General features: G+C 47.4%; 1 protein-coding gene across 4 annotated transcripts in view; it reads right to left on the bottom strand.

Moving 5' to 3' along the window:
- The window catches only part of GREB1 (growth regulating estrogen receptor binding 1), a 932,876-nt gene that overhangs the window by 747,697 nt on the left and 163,701 nt on the right, over positions 1 to 21,478 (bottom strand). For all 4 annotated transcript variants that reach the window (XM_069235945.1, XM_069235948.1, XM_069235946.1 and 1 more), the window contains exon 4: positions 3,070 to 3,246. In XM_069235945.1, coding sequence (XP_069092046.1) covers positions 3,070 to 3,246 — 177 coding nt within the window. The remainder of the gene's footprint in view (positions 1 to 3,069; positions 3,247 to 21,478) is intronic.

Here is a 21,478-nt window from a genome sequence, read left to right as displayed (position 1 = left end):
CCTGTTCTTCATAGGCACCTATGTGTTTTGGGCCCTCCTTTGACCTCTGCACCTGACCGGCCCTATGTTGCTGGTGCTGAGAAACGTAACCAAAACTTACCTCCCCCAGGAACTGTTGATTTTTGCAGTGTCCACTTTTAAAATAGCTTATTGCCATTTTAACTAAAACTGTTTGTACTACTGCTTTGGATCAAAGTTCTATACTTACCTGTGTGAAGTACCTTGCATTTCATGTACTCACCTCAAATCTTGAATCTTGTGGTTCTAAAAATTAAGAAAATATATTTTTCTATGTAAAAACTATTGGCCTGGAGCTAAGTCTTTAAGTGTGTGTTCCTCATTTATTGCCTGTGTGTGTACAACTAATGCTTAACACTACCCTCTGATAAGCCACACTACCACAAAATAGAGCATTAGTATTATCTAATTTTGCCACTATCAGCCTCTAAGGGGAACCCTTGGACTCTGTGCACACTATCTCTCACTTTGAGAAGGTATATACAGAGCCAACTTCCTACATCCCTGATAAGAGTAAGGCCTCCAGGCAGACCTCCCCCCCCCCCCAACAGTCTTATCACAAGATCTACAAAGGACTGACCCAAAGGAGGGGCATAAACACTGCATAATGTAAGAGATACACCATGAAGAGAGACTGTGGCCAATGTGTATCTGCCATAGTTATCTATCCATGTCTGGGTAGGTACAAAAGTGACTTTGAATCAAGATACAAGTGTCCCATGACCCCCTGGCAAACCTAGATTTGAAAATCTGTACATAACCATACTGAGACAGACAGGGGTGCTTTGGTGCCAAGAAGGTGTGTCTCTTGTAACAATAAGATATCTGTGCCTAGACGCTTGGCATGTTCCAGGACTGCTACCCGGTTAACCTTAACAAGCATCCCCCTCACATTCCATGATAAAACACAATGATGCCCCATGGGGGAAGCAGAATCTACATCACCCATCAGGAGCCGCGGGAGATAAACTGCAACTGGTGTGCAAGACCCTGGAAATAAGTGCATGGTGGCACCTTGTGTAGAAATAAAAGAAAGAAGAAATGAGAACAATAGCAACCCCAACTCTTCCACCCACCCCCAAACTTCAAATTTCTCAAACCTTTGTTCCGGATTCCTGAAGTATCTACAGCGGAGTGGGATGGTTGCAGACTCCAACACTGGGTCAGCCCTGGCCCACACCAATAAATCCCTTTTCACAACATCAACTAAATATTGGAGGGCGTGGGTTTGAGAACACCACTCTGTATGTCCACCCTGAAGACAAGGATGTTCATATCCCCAGGGAACTGTACCAGTCTCAGGTGCCCCCTTGATCAACCAGGGGGATGTGTCTCAGAGGCCCGGAAGGACGGAGAGATACACCAACCCCCCACCACACAAACACAGACACACCTGTCCCCCCTTACCACCTCACCCCCCCCCCCCCGGCCCACAGGCACCTCATCCAACCTCATGCAGCTCCACCAGGATGAATGAAAAGGATGGCGATGGAATCTCAACATCTTTGTGGATTTAGCTTGCTTGTCTCTCTGCGAGGAAAGAGTCTCGACACGGTGGGGTATGCAGCTTAATTAAAAACACTTATCCTGGAATACCTCCTTTGGGGAGTTGAAGAAGAGTGTCAATGATTGATATATTACTTTGAGTTTGGCAGAGTACTGAAGCATATATTTAACATTTAATTCTCGGAGATGCTGCTTTGCATCCTGGAATGATTGTCGCTGCTGCTGCACCAGCCGCGTATAATCAGGAAATATCATGATAGCATTAGACTGATACATCAATTTGTCCTGTGAGCGGGCATACCTTAGAATAGTGTCTCTGTCCATGTAGTTCAAAAGTTTGGCAATTACTGGGCAAGGCTGGGCTCCTCAAGGATGCTTACGAACCAACACCCGGTGGGTGCATTCAATCATAAAACAGGTGTTGAAAGTACCCTCAGGCCACAGATACAAAAGAGATTCCAAAGAAGCTTCTTCACAGCCCTCTGTAAAACCAACAAATCTTAGGTTATTGCGGCGTGCCGCGCCTTCTGAGTCCTCCAAGAGTGCTGCCAACTTCCTGGTAACAGAGGTATATTTGGAGACAGTGGCCTGCAGAGCACAATAGAGTCTTCTACCCCAAAGACTCGAGACTCTGCCTCCGTGATCCTCTCTACGGCATTACAGAGATCTTGCCGCAACAGCATCACCTCCGAACAAACCGCTTCAGTTTTGGCCTCCAGTGAACTAGTCAAGCAGAGGAGAAAATCTACCATTTGATAAAAAGATCTTAGAAAGTCGAGGACAACAGCTTCCTTCCTTCGATTTGGAGCTAAGGGTAGATGGGTTTTTTTACAGCATCACATACTTGCTTGTTACTGGGACTAAACTTAAGACCAGACTATCAGTGCCATGACAAATTAATTTTTTCTGATACTTATAACTTTAGGAAAAATGAACTGATCTTCAAGGAATTTCATGTGAAAAATTACACCGACATAGTTCACTATATGCCATCCAGAGAACTTTATTGACATTGTAACTAATGTCCCAGAAGGTTGAGTGGTGGTTTCCCAAAAGCCAAGTCGTACAAACTCAACATCCACTCACCCATCAAAGCATGGCATTTTCGTCTTTGCTACATCCACAATGATCAGAGATCTGCATCCTTTATGCTCTAATGAACATTACCAGAACATCATAAATCTGCTTCATTTAACTGTTTCACTGGTTGAAATGTCCGACTTCCTTCACATTTCTTAACTTTCTTTTATGCATATCACAAAGATGTAATACAAATTGAGTGGGCACCTGGGAAAATTTTACGAGGAGCTGAGAGAAGGCCCTATGCTAAAGGGTTCCCAATACATGCTTAACAGAGAAAATCCTATCCTATGCCTCTTGAACTTGCATTTTTTAGCCTTTCTCAAAGATTATTTGCTTTAAAGATTTCCTTAACATATAGAACACCTTAAAGCTCAACTGACTATCAAAAGAAGCGTAACAAAGCATAATAGCAAATATTTTTATATACACGTAAGCCAGATTTACTTGCTACAGTAAGCTTACCTAATAGAGCATTATGTCCATTGTCATCGGGTAAAAATCGTTTGTCCACTGTGCACACTAAAAGATGATCGGTGAGGTTTGGTGATTTTGCACCAACAAGTAAAAACCCTGGTGGCACATCAATTGGATCACAGCAAATTGACACAAGGCGCAAATCCTTGCCAGCTTGACAAAAGCCTGGAAAAGAACACAACACATCATTTATAAGGTGAGTCATCTAGTCACTTGCATTGAAAAATGGTCTGACAATTACTACGTCATTATTAAAGGCTCATTCATAGTGTTTGATGTGAAAGTAAATATGTCCAAATAAAACGTTTTTTAGACCAACTGTCCTATTATATGCCTATTATTATTACTTCTGTCAAATTCCAGTTTATTACCACAGTACTGCAAAATTGACCTGCGAAAAACAATGTTTACTTTCTCACAGATTGCATGTGACTAAAACTCACGCCCACTTGCAATGCACTGCTTGTCCCGTCATAGAGCACATCAGTCATTACATGGTCAGTGACTGTATTGATAATATCCTTAATGACTCCTGAAATTACATCTATGATAACAACACTGAGCACAGCGAATTTCAGTAGTTATGTTAGTTTAAAATGTTTTGTTTTAACTGACATTTTCACCCAACTATAATGTTCCTTTAACCTTTGCTTTTTCGGTGAACCTCAGCTGCTTCCTGGAAAGTTTCTCCATGCAATTTTCATAGAAACGTTTGGAACGCCCTGCAGCCAAAACGACAGAACAGAATTACAGCAAATTTGGCAGGAAGCTAGATCTTGGTGCAGAAAGAGTGCTTTTTGTGATCTTGTGTAAATCCGTTTAGTTATCTGGGTGGTTGGGTTTTCAAGGATCTGGCGAGAGTTCAGCGGTCGTGAAAAATAAAAAAAAGAGCCACTTGATTGACCGAAAGGGCTTGTTTTCCTGACAGCCATCTTGCACTCACGGGAGCGAGAGGCTCCTACAAGTCCACATGAGCTTGCGCTCTGATTGGCTGCCTGAGAAATGGAAATGAAATGGCCACCATTACAGAATATAGGGAAATAATCCTGGTGTGAAAATTATCAGAAAAAAGGAGGAGGCAGCCAAAATCCATCCTGATCCAAGAGTAACTGAGAGCAGGTCTATGAGGCATTAGGAGCATGATGAAGCAAGCTGTAAATTCTGAAAGAAATTCTGCAATCCCACAAGAGTATGTAGAAAACTCTCAAGAGAACCCTGCAGGCTTGTGAAAAAAATGGATAAGCCCGTCCCTCCACATGCCCTACTATGCACACTCATCGCCTAGGGGAGAGGTCTCAGTGGAAAAGCCAGTCAATCCTACACCCTGGTTGGAATGCTGGTCGTTCTGGGGAGGGCTCTCAGTGCAGAGGCCAGTTCCTACCCCACCCTGATATGCACACCTGTCACCCTGATGAGAGGTCCCATGGAGAGGTCAGTCTCTCCACATACTGTAGTGTGCACAGTCATCGCCATGGGAAGAGGGTTTAGTGGAGAGGCCAGTCCCTTGCAACACTGTACTATGCACATTCATCTTCTAGGGAAGAGGTCTCAGCATACAGTCCAGTCTATCCACACACCTTACTATTCAAACCAGTCACCCTGGGGAAGATTCTAATTGACATTCTACTACAAACACCAATATCCTGGGGGGGGTCTCAGCGAGGAGAGAAGTACCTTACCACACCCTACTACATACCTCAGTCATTCTGGGGAAAGGTCCCAAGGGACCCCTTCCTCTTTGTGAATGGTAGCAAAAATATGTTTTCAGAGCAGGCAGTGGTCCCATGGACCACTGCCTACTCTGAAAAACTGAAAAGAAAACTTAACATTTTTCTTTTTGAAATGCATCTCATTTTCCTTTAAGGAAAATTAGCTACATTTAAAAAAAACCTTCTTTGTTTAAAAAGCAGTCACAAACATGGTGGTCTGCTGTCCCCTGCAGGCCACCATCCCTGTGAGTGTGGGCATTCCCAATGGGGCCGCAAACTGCAACCTATCTCATGAATATTGATGAGGTAGATCATTTGCGACCCCATTGGGAATCGCAAACAGTGTACTAAACACTGTTGTACATTTTGTTTTGCAAATCACAATTTGCGATTCCCAAACGGATCACAAATTGCGAGTTGCAAAACAAAAGGTCATACATCTGGCCCTTAATTCTGAATGCTAGCACTTTGAATTGATTATGTGTTCCATCTACAACAAAGCGCAATCATTTTTGGTGATTTATTGGGATGTGTAGGCATGCATCTTTTAGATCTATTGTTGCTAGGTAGTCACCTTGTTGCATCTGTGGAATGACATCCTGCAGTGCTGTTATTCTGAATTTTGTAATCTTTATGGACTTGATTAAGAAACAGAGGTTCAGTTTAGGACGTAGAGATCCGTCTTGCTTTGGTACTAAAAATATCTAGAGTAACTTCCATGGTTGTTCTTCTTTTTGGGCAGTGTTTGTTTTGCATTCCTCTGTAGCAATTCTTTTACTTCTTGTTGTAGTTATGTTTTTTCTTACTTTGTGAGGATCACTTCACTGGCAGTTGCTTAACTAGTTCTATGCAATATCCCTATTGGATGATGTTACGTATCCACTTGTCTGAAGTGACCTTCCTCCACTCCTGGAAGAAGGCTCTTATTCTTTCCCCTACTGGTGTTGTGAGGCAATGTTGTTGTTTTGAGTCACTTACTGGTTGGTGCAGCCACACCTCTTTGTGGCTGCTACCTTCCTCTTGCACGTCCCCAAAAAGGTTGACTCAGTGGTGTCTGGTACTAACATTGTTGAGTTGGCATTTGCGTCTGGCTTGCAACTTGAAAACCTTGGTGTGTGGTGGTACCGTGGAAGTTCCCTCTACCAACTGGTCTGATTTTAGGTATGGTTCCTCACTTTAGATGCCCCCTAAAATGCAGGGTTCCCATTGATTTGGCTGTGTCATTATCCTTTTTAAAATGCTGCGGAGTTTCATCATATGCACTGCCAAAAAATTGTTCTTCATTGAATGGAGTATTAACGATGTTTGCTCGTATCTCTTTCTTCAAGCCTGACAGCCTTAGGTAGGCATGTCTTCCTAGAGTGGCCATCATCTGTCTACTTGCTGTGTCTGCATCATCTGGTGCAGATTTTAAGCAGGTGTTCGCAATATTTGTCCCCTCTTCTGCAAGAGACACTACTCTTCTCTGGTATTTCTCCGGTAGATGTCTCATCAGCTTTGCCATCTCCTACCAGTGCTGATATGCATACCTGTTGAGTAAGGCATTTGAATTGGCCATGCACCATTGTGTTGCTGCTTCTGTCTCAGACTTTCTCCCCACCATATCCATCTTCTTACTTTTATTATCCGGGGGTGGTCCGGAGGCAGTTGGGATGTTTGCCCTCTTTCTTACAGTAGCAGCAATAATAGAGTCTGCTTGTGCAGTCCCTCAAATGTATGGAGAGTCCTATGAGGAGAGCTTATAATTCTTTTCAGCCCTAGGTTTTATTGACTTTCATGTTGCAGGTTCCCTGAAGGCCTCTCTTCCTCGGTCCAGTATGCTTGGGAGCATGGGTAAGTACTGACGCCTATTTTGAGATGGTAACAATGTCTCTAATAGAAAACAAGACTGAGGTTTTTCTTCCTCCAGATGTACAGGATACTTGTCTGCAGCCCTCTTTATTAACTGGTTATACATGGCCATGTTTTCCGGAGGTGAAGACCTCAACGGGTTAGTTTCTATCCCCTGCTCATGGGAATTAGCTTTGAGGTCCTGCCATTGAGTATTGAGGTATTCAGACCCTTCTTTCTCCTAGAACACTCCGGGTCTTCTTTAAAAAAAATATATATATTTTATTGCTTTTATAAAAGTGTTCACAAAAGTCATGAAAGTTACTTAGAAAATCCCCAACTACACAACCTCTCCCACCCCCCTACATGCACTTAGTACATCATATAAGGATCATGTTGCAACAAAACTCCAAAGTCCTGCATTAGCTCTCTGTTCCCAGTTATTCTATGTGGTAGTTGTAGCTGACTGTTCGGGGTCCAAGTCCGACGCTGAATTGTCCTCCTCTTCGGAGGGGGCATCTGCTGTTTTTAGGCTCTACAACATCAAGTCCCATTGTGTCGCATTGTCTCTGGGTCTTAGGCCCCGTAATGGTTCTCTCAGTAGTACTGCGCTGTAAGGAAATGCCTCCTTGGCATGGTTGCCCCCTGACTTTTTGCCTTTGCTGATGCTATGTTTACAATTGAAAGTGTGCTGAGGCCTGCTAACCAGGCCCCAGCACCAGTGTTCTTTCCCTAACCTGTACTTTTGTATCCACAATTGGCAGACCCTGGCATCCAGATAAGTCCCTTGTAACTGGTACTTCTAGTACCAAGGGCCCTGATGCCAAGGAAGGTCTCTAAGGGCTGCAGCATGTCTTATGCCACCCTGGAGACCTCTCACTCAGCACAGACACACTGCTTGCCAGCTTGTGTGTGCTAGTGAGAACAAAACGAGTAAGTCGACATGGCACTCCCCTCAGGGTGCCATGCCAGCCTCTCACTGCCTATGCAAGTATAGGTCAGTCACCCCTCTAACAGGCCTTACAGCCCTAAGGCAGGGTGCACTATACCATAGGTGAGGGTACCAGTGCATGAGTATGGTACCCCTACAGTGTCTAAACAAAACCTTAGACATTGTAAGTGCAGGGTAGCCATAAGAGTATATGGTCTGGGAGTCTGTTTGACACGAACTCCACAGCACCATAATGGCTACACTGAAAACTGGGAAGTTTGGTATCAAACTTCTCAGCACAATAAATGCACACTGATGCCAGTGTACATTTTATTGCAAAATACACCCCAGAGGGCACCTTAGAGGTGCCCCCTGAAACTTAACCGACTGTCTGTGTAGGCTGACTAGTTCCAGCAGCCTGCCACACTAGAGACATGTTGCTGGCCTCATGGGGAGAGTGCCTTTGTCACTCTGAGGCCAGTAACAAAGCCTGCACTGGGTGGAGATGCTAACACCTCCCCCAGGCAGGAGCTGTAACACCTGGCGGTGAGCCTCAAAGGCTCACCCCTTTGTCACAGCCCAGCAGGGCACTCCAGCTTAGTGGAGTTGCCCGCCCCCTCCGGCCACGGCCCCCACTTTTGGCGGCAAGGCTGGAGGGAACAAAGAAAGCAACAAGGAGGAGTCACTGGCCAGTCAGGACAGCCCCTAAGGTGTCCTGAGCTGAGGTGACTCTAACTTTTAGAAATCCTCCATCTTGCAGATAGAGGATTCCCCCAATAGGGTTAGGATTGTGACCCCCTCCCCTTGGGAGGAGGCACAAAGAGGGTGTACCCACCCTCAGGGCTAGTAGCCATTGGCTACTAACCCCCCAGACCTAAACACGCCCTTAAATTTAGTATTTAAGGGCTACCCTGAACCCTAGAAAATTAGATTCCTGCAACAACAAGAAGAAGGACTGCCCAGCTGAAAAACCCCTGCAGAGGAAGACCAGAAGACAACAACTGCCTTGGCTCCAGAAACTCACCGGCCTGTCTCCTGCCTTCCAAAGAACTCTGCTCCAGCGACGCCTTCCAAAGGGACCAGCGACCTCTGAATCCTCTGAGGACTGCCCTGCTTCGACGACGACAAGAAACTCCAGAGGACAGCGGACCTGCTCCAAAAAGACTGCAACTTTGTTTCCAGAAGCAGCTTTAAAGAACCCTGCAACTCCCCGCAAGAAGCGTGAGACTTGCAACACTGCACCCGGCGACCCCGACTCGACTGGTGGAGAACCAACACCTCAGGGAGGACCCCCGGACTACTCTACGACTGTGAGTACCAAAACCTGTCCCCCCTGAGCCCCCACAGCGCCGCCTGCAGAGGGAATCCCGAGGCTTCCCCTGACCGCGACTCTCTGAAACCTAAGTCCCGACGCCTGGAAAAGACCCTGCACCCGCAGCCCCCAGGACCTGAAGGACCGGACTTTCACTGGAGAAGTGACCCCCAGGAGTCCCTCTCCCTTGCCCAAGTGGAGGTTTCCCCGAGGAAGCCCCCCCTTGCCTGCCTGCAGCGCTGAAGAGATCCATTGATCTCTCATAGACTAACATTGAAAACCCGACGCTTGTTTCTACACTGCACCTGGCCGCCCCCGCGCTGCTGAGGGTGAAATTTCTGTGTGGGCTTGTGTCCCCCCCGGTGCCCTACAAAACCCCCCTGGTCTGCCCTCCGAAGACGCGGGTACTTACCTGCAAGCAGACCGGAACCGGGGCACCCCCTTCTCTCCATTCTAGCCTATGCGTTTTGGGCACCACTTTGAACTCTGCACCTGACCAGCCCTGAGCTGCTGGTGTGGTGACTTTGGGGTTGCTCTGAACCCCCAACGGTGGGCTACCTTGGACCAAGAACTGAACCCTGTAAGTGTCTTACTTACCTGGTAAAACTAACAAAAACTTACCTCCCCCAGGAACTGTGAAAATTGCACTGTGTCCACTTTTAAAGTAGCTATTTGTGAATAACTTGAAAAGTATACATGCAATTGAAATGATTCAAAGTTCCTAATGTACTTACCTGCAATACCTTTCAAAAAAGATATTACATGTTAAATTCGAACCTGTGGTTCTTAAAATAAACTAAGAAAAGATATTTTTCTATAACAAAACCTATTGGCTGGATTTGTCTCTGAGTGTGTGTACCTCATTTATTGTCTATGTGTATGTACAACAAATGCTTAACACTACTCCTTGGATAAGCCTACTGCTCGACCACACTACCACAAAATAGAGCATTAGTATTATCTCTTTTTACCACTATTTTACCTCTAAGGGGAACCCTTGGACTCTGTGCATGCTATTCCTTACTTTGAAATAGCACATACAGAGCCAACTTCCTACATTGGTGGATCAGCGGTGGGGTACAAGACTTTGCATTTGCTGGACTACTCAGCCAATACCTGATCACACGACAAATTCCAAAATTGTCATTAGAAATTGATTTTTGCAATTTGAAAAGTTTTCTAAATTCTTAAAAGACCTGCTAGGGCCTTGTGTTAGATCCTGTTTAGCATTTCTTTTAGAGTTTAAAAGTTTGTAAAAGTTTGAATTAGATTCTAGAACCAGTTGTAGATTCTTAAAAAGTATTCCAACTTTTAGAAGCAAAATGTCTAGCACAGATGTGGCTGTGGTGGAACTCGACACCACACCTTACCTCCATCTACAGATGAGAGAGCTAAGGTCACTCTGTAAACTAAAGAAAATAGCAATGGGCCCCAAACCTACCAAAGTACAGCTCCAGGAGCTTTTGGCAGAGTTTGAAAAGGCCAACCCCTCTGAGGGTGGCAACTCAGAGGAAGATGATAGTGAATTGGAGGAAGATTCCCCCCTACCAGTCCTATCTAGGGAGGACAGGGCCTCTCAAGCCCTGACTCCAAAAATACTAGTCAGAGATGCTGGCTCCCTCACAGGAGGGACCAGCACCTCTGAAATCACTGAGGATAACTCCAGTGAAGAGGACATCCAGTTAGCCAGGATGGCCAAAAGATTGGCTTTGGAAAGACAGATCCTAGCCATAGAGAGGGAAAGACAAGAGATGGGCCTAGGACCCATCAATGGTGAGACAGCCAAAAATAAAAATAGTAAAGAGTCTTCTACAGGCCCCCAAAAACCTGCACAGGAGGGTGGGCCCAGAGCCTCTTCACAAACCAATCCTGGGTACAAGGGTAAAAACGTTGATCCCAAAAAGGCCTGGTGTCGAAACTGTAGTCAGTCTGGACACCAAACTGGAGACAAGGCCTGTCCCAAGAAAAGTTCCACTCCAAACTCCAATCCAGGTAACACTGGAATGGCTAGTCTCCAAGTGGGATCAACAGTGTGCCCAGAGCAAATCAGGGTCCACACTGAAGCTACTCTAGTCTCTGAGGGTGGGGTGGATTTAGCCACACTAGCTGCCTGGCCGCCTAACATGCAAAAATACAGGCAGCAGCTCTTTATTAATGGGACAAGTGTAGAGGGCCTGAGGGATACAGGTGCCAGTGTCACCATGGTGACAGAGAAACTGGTTTCCCCTGGCCAATACCTGACTGGAAAAACTTATACAGTCACCAATGCTGACAATCAGACTAAAGCACATCCCATGGCAATGGTAACTTTAGAATGGGGAGGGGTCAATGGCCTGAAACAGGTGGTGGTCTCCTCAAACATCCCAGTAGACTGTCTGCTTGGAAATGACCTGGAGTCCTCAGCATGGGCTGAGGTAGAACTAAAAACCCATGCAGCCATGCTGGGTATCCCTGAACTGGTGTGTGTAAAAACAAGAGCACAATGCAAGGAACAGGGTGAAAAAGTAGAGCTGGAGTCTGGAAAAATGGCCCAGCCTACCAAGAGAAAAGGAAAGTCAGTTGGGAAACCAACTGCAACACAGTCAGAAAAAGAGAACCTCTGTTCTCAGGAAGAAGTTCTGCCCTCTGAGGGAACTGAGCCTTTGGAGCTTGAACCTTATCAGGTTGAGCTCTTAGGCCCAGGGGGACCCTCAAGGGAGGAGCTGTGTAAGGGACAAGAAACCTGTCCCTCTCTTGAAGGCCTTAGGCAGCAAGCTGCTGAAGAGTCCAAGGGCAAGAAAAATGGAACACATAGGGTCTATTGGGAAGATGGACTCCTGTACACTGAGGCCAGAGACCCCAAACCTGGTGCCACTAGGAGAGTGGTAGTGCCTCAGTCGTTCAGAGAGTTTATTCTGACCTTAGCCCATGATATTCCCCTTGCTGGGCATTTGGGACAAACCAAGACGTGGGAGAGGTTAGTCAACCACTTCTACTGGCCCAATATGTCCCAGAAGGTTAAGGAGTTTTGCCTCTCCTGCCCCACCTGTCAATCCAGTGGTAAGACAGGTGGGCACCCAAAGGCCCCCCTCATTCCACTTCCAGTGGTGGGGGTCCCCTTTGAAAGAGTGGGTGTGGACATAGTTGGTCCACTGGAACCTCCCACAGCCTCAGGAAATATGTACATCCTAGTAGTAGTGGATCATGCTACTAGGTATCCTGAAGCTATTCCCCTTAGGTCGACTACTGCCCCTGCAGTAGCCAAGGCCCTCATTGGTATCTTTACCAGAGTGGGTTTCCCTAAGGAGGTGGTGTCTGACAGAGGTACCAACTTCATGTCAGCATACCTAAAACACATGTGGAATGAGTGTGGAGTGACTTACAAATTCACTACACCATACCATCCACAAACTAATGGCTTAGTTGAGAGATTCAACAAGACATTAAAAGGCATGATCATGGGTGTATGAAGTTGGCTCTGTATGTGCTATTTCAAAGTAAGGAATAGCATGCACAGAGTCCAAGGGTTCCCCTTAGAGGTAAAATAGTGGTAAAAATAGATAATACTAATGCTCTATTTTGTGGTAGTGTGGTCGAGCAGTAGGCTTATCCAAGGAGTAGTGTTAAGCATTTGTTGTACATACACATAGACAATAAATGAGGTACACACACTCAGAGACAAATCCAGTCAATAGGTTTTGTTATAGAAAAATATCTTTTTCTTAGTTTACTTTAAGAACCACAGGTTCAAATTTAACATGTAATATCTTGTTTGAAAGGTATTGCAGGTAAGTACATTAGGAACTTTGAATCATTTCAATTGCATGTATACTTTTCAAGTTATTCACAAATAGCTACTTTAAAAGTGGACACAGTGCAATTTTCACAGTTCCTGGGGGAGGTAAGTTTTTGTTAGTTTTACCAGGTAAGTAAGACACTTACAGGGTTCAGTTCTTGGTCCAAGGTAGCCCACCGTTGGGGGTTCAGAGCAACCCCAAAGTCACCACACCAGCAGCTCAGGGCCGGTCAGGTGCAGAGTTCAAAGTGGTGCCCAAAACGCATAGGCTAGAATGGAGAGAAGGGGTGCCCCGGTTCCGGTCTGCTTGCAGGTAAGTACCCGGGTCTTCGGAGGGCAGACCAGGGGGGTTTTGTAGGGCACCGGGGGGGACACAAGCCCACACAGAAATTTCACCCTCAGCAGCGCGGGGGCGGCCGGGTGCAGTGTAGAAACAAGCGTCGGGTTTGCAATGTTAGTCTATGAGAGATCAACGGATCTCTTCAGCGCTGCAGGCAGGCAAGGGGGGGCTTCCTCGGGGAAACCTCCACTTGGGCAAGGGAGAGGGACTCCTGGGGGTCACTTCTGCAGTGAAAGTCCGGTCCTTCAGGTCCTGGGGGCTGCGGGTGCAGGGTCTTTTCCAGGCGTCGGGACTTAGGTTTCAGAGAGTCGCGGTCAGGGGAAGCCTCGGGATTCCCTCTGCAGGCGGCGCTGTGGGGGCTCAGGGGGGACAGGTTTTGGTACTCACAGTCGTAGAGTAGTCCGGGGGTCCTCCCTGAGGTGTTGGTTCTCCACCAGCCGAGTCGGGGTCGCCGGGTGCAGTGTTGCAAGTCTCACGCTTCTTGCGGGGAGATTGCAGGGGTCTTTAAAGCTGCTCCTTGAAACAAAGTTGCAGTCTTTTTGGAGCAGGTCCGCTGTCCTCGGGAGTTTCTTGTCTTTTTCGAAGCAGGGCAGTCCTCAGAGGATTCAGAGGTCGCTGGTCCCTTGGAAGGCGTCGCTGGAGCAGAGTTCTTTGGAAGGCAGGAGACAGGCCGGTGAGTTTCTGGAGCCAAGGCAGTTGTCGTCTTCTGGTCTTCCTCTGCAGGGGTTTTCAGATAGGCAGTCCTTCTTCTTGTAGTTTGCAGGAATCTAATTTTCTAGGGTTCAGGGTAGCCCTTAAATACTAAATTTAAGGGCGTGTTTATGTCTGGGGGGTTAGTAGCCAATGGCTACTAGCCCTGAGGGTGGGTACACCCTCTTTGTGCCTCCTCCCAAGGGGAGGGGGTCACAATCCTAACCCTATTGGGGGAATCCTCCATCTGCAAGATGGAGGATTTCTAAAAGTTAGAGTCACCTCGGCTCAGGACACCTTAGGGGCTGTCCTGACTGGCCAGTGACTCCTCCTTGTTGCTTTCTTTGTTCCCTCCAGCCTTGCCGCCAAAAGTGGGGGCCGTGGCCGGAGGGGGCGGGCAACTCCACTAAGCTGGAGTGCCCTGCTGGGCTGTGACAAAGGGGTGAGCCTTTGAGGCTCACCGCCAGGTGTCACAGCTCCTGCCTGGGGGAGGTGTTAGCATCTCCACCCAGTGCAGGCTTTGTTACTGGCCTCAGAGTGACAAAGGCACTCTCCCCATGGGGCCAGCAACATGTCTCTAGTGTGGCAGGCTGCTGGAACCAGTCAGCCTACACAGATAGTCGGTTAAGTTTCAGGGGGCACCTCTAAGGTGCCCTCTGTGGTGTATTTTACAATAAAATGTACACTGGCATCAGTGTGCATTTATTGTGCTGAGAAGTTTGATACCAAACTTCTCAGTTTTCAGTGTAGCCATTATGGTGCTGTGGAGTTCGTGTAAAACAGACTCCCAGACCATATACTCTTATGGCTACCCTGCACTTACAATGTCTAAGGTTTTGCTTAGACACTGTAGGGGTACAGTGCTCATGCACTGGTACCCTCACCTATGGTATAGTGCACCCTGCCTTGGGGCTGTAAGGCCTGCTAGAGGGGTGTCTTACCTATACTGCATAGGCAGTGAGAGGCTGGCATGGCACCCTGAGGGGAGTGCCATGTCGACTTACTCATTTTGTTCTCACTAGCACACACAGGCTTGTAAGCAGTGTGTCTGTGCTGAGTGAGGGGTCTCTAGGGTGGCATAACACATGCTGCAGCCCTTAGAGACCTTCCTTGGCATCAGGGCCCTTGGTACCAGAGGTACCAGTTACAAGGGACTTATCTGGATGCCAGGGTGTGCCAATTGTGGGATCAATGGTACATTTTAGGTGAAAGAACACTGGTGTTGGGGCCTGGTTAGCAGGGTCCCAGCACACTTCTCAGTCAAGTCAGCATCAGTATCAGGCAAAAAGTGGGGGGTAACTGCAACAGGGAGCCATTTCTTTACAATGGGGCTCCCAGAAAAACTCAAAAGGAGATGGGATGTCCTCTTGCCATGTCTGCTTTTTGCTTACAGAGAGGTGCCACAGAAGGGAGTAGGATTCTCACCCTTTGAACTTCTGTTTGGTCATCCTGTAAGGGGACCACTTGCTCTTGTTAAAGAAGGCTGGGAGAGACCTCTTCATGAGCCTAAACAAGACATAGTGGACTATGTACTTGGCCTTCGCTCTAGAATGGCAGAGTACATGGAAAAGGCAACCAAAAACCTTGAGGCCAGCCAACAGCTCCAGAAGTTTTGGTATGACCAAAAGGCTGCACTGGTTGAGTTCCAACCAGGGCAGAGAGTCTGGGTTCTGGAGCCTGTGGCTCCCAGGGCACTCCAGGACAAATGGAGTGGCCCTTACCCAGTGCTAGAAAGGAAGAGTAAGGTCACCTACCTGGTGGACCTGGGCACAAGCAGGAGCCCCAAGAGGGTGATCCATGTGAACCGCCTTAAGCTCTTCCATGACAGGGCTGATGTGAATCTGTTGATGGTAACAGATGAGGATCAGGAGGCAGAGAGTGAACCTCTCCCTGATCTTCTGTCATCAGACCCAAAAGATGGCTCAGTAGATGGAGTGATCTACTCAGACACCCTCTCTGGCCAACAGCAAGCTGATTGTAGGAGAGTCCTACAACAGTTTCCTGAACTCTTCTCCCTAACCCCTGGTCAGACACACCTGTGTACCCATGATGTGGACACAGGAGACAGCATGCCTGTCAAAAACAAAATTTTTAGACAGTCTGACCATGTTAAGGAAAGCATTAAGGTGGAAGTCCACAAGATGCTAGAATTGGGAGTAATTGAGCGCTCTGACAGCCCCTGGGCTAGCCCAGTGGTCTTAGTCCCCAAACCTCACACCAAAGATGGAAAGAAAGAGATGAGGTTTTGTGTGGACTACAGAGGGCTCAATTCTGTCACCAAGACAGATGCTCATCCAATTCCTAGAGCTGATGAGCTCATAGATAAATTAGGTGCTGCCAAATTCTTAAGTACCTTTGACTTGACAGCAGGGTACTGGCAAATAAAAATGGCACCTGGAGCAAAAGAGAAAACAGCATTCTCCACACCTGATGGGCATTATCAGTTTACTGTTATGCCTTTTGGTTTAAAGAATGCCCCTGCCACCTTCCAAAGGTTGGTGAATCAAGTCCTTGCTGGCTTGGAGTCCTTTAGCACAGCTTATCTTGATGATATTGCTGTCTTTAGCTCCACCTGGCAGGATCACCTGGTCCACCTGAAGAAGGTTTTGAAGGCTCTGCAATCTGCAGGCCTCTCTATCAAGGCATCCAAATGCCAGATAGGGCAGGGAACTGTGGTTTACTTGGGACACCTTGTAGGTGGAGGCCAAGTTCAGCCACTCCAACCCAAGATCCAGACTATTCTGGACTGGGTAGCTCCAAAAAACCAGACTCAAGTCAGGGCATTCCTTGGCTTGACTGGGTATTACAGGAGGTTTGTGAAGGGATATGGATCCATTGTGACAGCCCTCACTGAACTCACCTCCAAGAAAATGCCCAAGAAAGTGAACTGGACTGTGGAATGCCAACAGGCCTTTGACACCCTGAAACAAGCAATGTGCTCAGCACCAGTTCTAAAAGCTCCAGATTATTCTAAGCAGTTCATTGTGCAGACAGATGCCTCTGAACATGGGATAGGGGCAGTTTTGTCCCAAACAAATGATGATGGCCTTGACCAGCCTGTTGCTTTCATTAGCAGGAGGTTACTTCCCAGGGAGCAGCGTTGGAGTGCCATTGAGAGGGAGGCCTTTGCTGTGGTTTGGTCCCTGAAGAAGCTGAGACCATACCTCTTTGGGACTCACTTCCTAGTTCAAACTGACCACAGACCTCTCAAATGGCTGATGCAAATGAAAGGTGAAAATCCTAAACTGTTGAGGTGGTCCATCTCCCTACAGGGAATGGACTTTATAGTGGAACACAGACCTGGGACTGCCCATGCCAATGCAGATGGCCTTTCCAGGTTCTTCCACTTAGAAAATGAAGACTCTCTTGGGAAAGGTTAGTCTCATCCTCTTTCGTTTGGGGGGGGGGGGTTGTGTAAGGAAATGCCTCCTTGGCATGGTTGCCCCCTGACTTTTTGCCTTTGCTTATGCTATGTTTACAATTGAAAGTGTGCTGAGGCCTGCTAACCAGGCCCCAGCACCAGTGTTCTTTCCCTAACCTGTACTTTTGTATCCACAATTGGCAGACCCTGGCATCCAGATAAGTCCCTTGTAACTGGTACTTCTAGTACCAAGGGCCCTGATGCCAAGGAAGGTCTCTAAGGGCTGCAGCATGTCTTATGCCACCCTGGAGACCTCTCACTCAGCACAGACACACTGCTTGCCAGCTTGTGTGTGCTAGTGAGAACAAAACGAGTAAGTCGACATGGCACTCCCCTCAGGGTGCCATGCCAGCCTCTCACTGCCTATGCAAGTATAGGTCAGTCACCCCTCTAGCAGGCCTTACAGCCCTAAGGCAGGGTGCACTATACCATAGGTGAGGGTACCAGTGCATGAGCATGGTACCCCTACAGTGTCTAAACAAAACCTTAGACATTGTAAGTGCAGGGTAGCCATAAGAGTATATGGTCTGGGAGTCTGTTTTACACGAACTCCACAGCACCATAATGGCTACACTGAAAACTGGGAAGTTTGGTATCAAACTTCTCAGCACAATAAATGCACACTGATGCCAGTGTACATTTTATTGCAAAATACACCCCAGAGGGCACCTTAGAGGTGCCCCCTGAAACTTAACCGACTGTCTGTGTAGGCTGACTAGTTCCAGCAGCCTGCCACACTAGAGACATGTTGCTGGCCTCATGGGGAGAGTGCCTTTGTCACTCTGAGGCCAGTAACAAAGCCTGCACTGGGTGGAGATGCTAACACCTCCCCCAGGCAGGAGCTGTAACACCTGGCGGTGAGCCTCAAAGGCTCACCCCTTTGTCACAGCCCAGCAGGGCACTCCAGCTTAGTGGAGTTGCCCGCCCCCTCCGGCCACGGCCCCCACTTTTGGCAGCAAGGCTGGAGGGAACAAAGAAAGCAACAAGGAGGAGTCACTGGCCAGTCAGGACAGCCCCTAAGGTGTCCTGAGCTGAGGTGACTCTAACTTTTAGAAATCCTCCATCTTGCAGATGGAGGATTCCCCCAATAGGGTTAGGATTGTGACCCCCTCCCCTTGGGAGGAGGCACAAAGAGGGTGTACCCACCCTCAGGGCTAGTAGCCATTGGCTACTAACCCCCCAGACCTAAACACGCCCTTAAATTTAGTATTTAAGGGCTACCCTGAACCCTAGAAAATTAGATTCCTGCAACAACAAGAAGAAGGACTGCCCAGCTGAAAAACCCCTGCAGAGGAAGACCAGAAGACAACAACTGCCTTGGCTCCAGAAACTCACCGGCCTGTCTCCTGCCTTCCAAAGAACTCTGCTCCAGCGACGCCTTCCAAAGGGACCAGCGACCTCTGAATCCTCTGAGGACTGCCCTGCTTCGACGACGACAAGAAACTCCCGAGGACAGCGGACCTGCTCCAAAAAGACTGCAACTTTGTTTCCAGAAGCAGCTTTAAAGAACCCTGCAACTCCCCGCAAGAAGCGTGAGACTTGCAACACTGCACCCGGCGACCCCGACTCGGCTGGTGGAGAACCAACACCTCAGGGAGGACCCCCGGACTACTCTACGACTGTGAGTACCAAAACCTGTCCCCCCTGAGCCCCCACAGCGCCGCCTGCAGAGGGAATCCCGAGGCTTCCCCTGACCGCGACTCTCTGAAACCTAAGTCCCGACGCCTGGAAAAGACCCTGCACCCGCAGCCCCCAGGACCTGAAGGACCGGACTTTCACTGGAGAAGTGACCCCCAGGAGTCCCTCTCCCTTGCCCAAGTGGAGGTTTCCCCGAGGAAGCCCCCCCTTGCCTGCCTGCAGCGCTGAAGAGATCCGTTGATCTCTCATAGACTAACATTGAAAACCCGACGCTTGTTTCTACACTGCACCTGGCCGCCCCCGCGCTGCTGAGGGTGAAATTTCTGTGTGGGCTTGTGTCCCCCCCGGTGCCCTACAAAACCCCCCTGGTCTGCCCTCCGAAGACGCGGGTACTTACCTGCAAGCAGACCGGAACCGGGGCACCCCCTTCTCTCCATTCTAGCCTATGCGTTTTGGGCACCACTTTGAACTCTGCACCTGACCAGCCCTGAGCTGCTGGTGTGGTGACTTTGGGGTTGCTCTGAACCCCCAACGGTGGGCTACATTGGACCAAGAACTGAACCCTGTAAGTGTCTTACTTACCTGGTAAAACTAACAAAAACTTACCTCCCCCAGGAACTGTGAAAATTGCACTGTGTCCACTTTTAAAGTAGCTATTTGTGAATAACTTGAAAAGTATACATGCAATTGAAATGATTCAAAGTTCCTAATGTACTTACCTGCAATACCTTTCAAACAAGATATTACATGTTAAATTCGAACCTGTGGTTCTTAAAATAAACTAAGAAAAGATATTTTTCTATAACAAAACCTATTGGCTGGATTTGTCTCTGAGTGTGTGTACCTCATTTATTGTCTATGTGTATGTACAACAAATGCTTAACACTACTCCTTGGATAAGCCTACTGCTCGACCACACTACCACAAAATAGAGCATTAGTATTATCTCTTTTTACCACTATTTTACCTCTAAGGGGAACCCTTGGACTCTGTGCATGCTATTCCTTACTTTGAAATAGCACATACAGAGCCAACTTCCTACATGCGCCCTCTATTTCAGCCCATTTTTCCAGTGCACTCTGCCATCTATTTATTAGTGGGCCGCCCGGGTCTTTCCAATGTGAGGTTATTTCTCTTTTTGCTAAAATCAATGCCAAATCAGTGAATTTATTTGAGATTTTATGCGCCGAAGGGCGAGGGAAATCCCCTAGGATTGCCACTAGTGGGGTTGAAATTAGGGGTCTTCCAGTGCTGGTGGCTATTTTCCTGAAAACGTCTACCCAGTACGCGGTAACTGGGGGGCAATTCCATATCATGTGCATTAAGTCTGCTGCTAGTTCTGCGCACCGGGGGCAACCGGAATTATTCGTGTTATATATTCTGGTTATCCTGTGGGGGGTTAAATAGGCTCTATGATAAATTTACAGATTTATCAGTTTAAATCTAGCGTTCCTAGATACTGCATAGATATGAGCTGTGATTCTGGCCCATTGAGAGTCGTCCAATGTTGTGTTAAGATCTAACTGCCATTTGGACTTGAGTTTAGTTAGAGGGGAGCGAGTGTTGTTCTGTATTGCTTTATAAATCCCTGAAATTACTCCCTTCTGGTCTCCTATAGTGCAGAGGAGGCTGCATCCTTCATGGGTAGGGGGCTCGCATATACCTGTGCTCCATGTTGTTTGAATAGTTCTAATGAGGGCGCTGTGGGTGAGAAATAAACCGGGAGGGAGGGCAGAACGTTCTTGTAGTTCTGCATAAGAATGCAACTTTCCATTGTCATATAAGTCTCCTAGTGTTGTAATATTATATGGAGCTAGCTTTTTGAGGTGTCTGACGCTCTGGTTACCCAGGATGCAACTCATTGCTCTTAAAGGGATGCCGGCTGCGTAAGGGATATTAATGTGTGAACGTCTTAAGTATTGATCCCAGCAGTCTCTCGTAGCCTCCCACTCAAATGGAAATGGCACCTTTGGTTTTCTAGGTTTCAGAACTATATGTAATAGTTTTTCTAGTGTACAGTTTAGTGGAATCTGTAACTCTTCTGCGATTGGGGGTTTGTTAATTAATTTAGCCAACCATTGTATTTGCCCTGCCCAATAATATATTTCTAAGTCTGGAACGGCTAGGCCTCCCTCCGTGGTGGGCCTTTAAAGGGTTTGCAGCGCTATTCTGTGTCTGTTTGTTCCCCAGATAAAGCTTGCAATTATAGATTCTAAGCTCTTAAATACAGCCTTCGGGATTATGAGAGGAAGCGTGGCGAAATAGTACAGAAGTCTGGGCACTACAATCATTTTGAGTAGGGCAACTCTCCCTGCGACTGTTAGAGGCAGGGTACTCCAGAAGTGCATGCTAGTTTTAATTCCCCTAATTGCTCCATGCACATTCCCCTCTAGTAGGTCATCCACTGAGTGATAAATGTTCACTCCTAGATATTTGAATGTACTCGGACACCAGGGTAACCCCATAGTATCAGAGGGTCTCGGAGTGTCCTTAAATATCGGGAAAAGTGAGGATTTGCTCCAGTTAATCCATAGGCCCGAGGTTGCTCCAAATTTCTCTAACATAGTTATCACTCCTGGTAGGTCCGCTACCAAGTTCTTGAGAAAGAGTAACATATCATCTGCGTATAGGGCAATGTAGTGTGTCCAATTGTTTATTGGGATGCCCTCAAAATACTTTTTTGATCTAGCTGTTTGCGCCAGAGGTTCTACGCTAAGGCGAATAAAAGAGGGGAGAGTGGGCAACCTTGCC

This window comes from Pleurodeles waltl, chromosome 5, assembly GCF_031143425.1.
Source record: "Pleurodeles waltl isolate 20211129_DDA chromosome 5, aPleWal1.hap1.20221129, whole genome shotgun sequence".
NCBI lineage: Eukaryota > Metazoa > Chordata > Amphibia > Caudata > Salamandridae > Pleurodeles > Pleurodeles waltl.
Note: the sequence above shows the minus strand (reverse complement) of the source record. Positions and strands in the feature narration are given on the sequence as shown.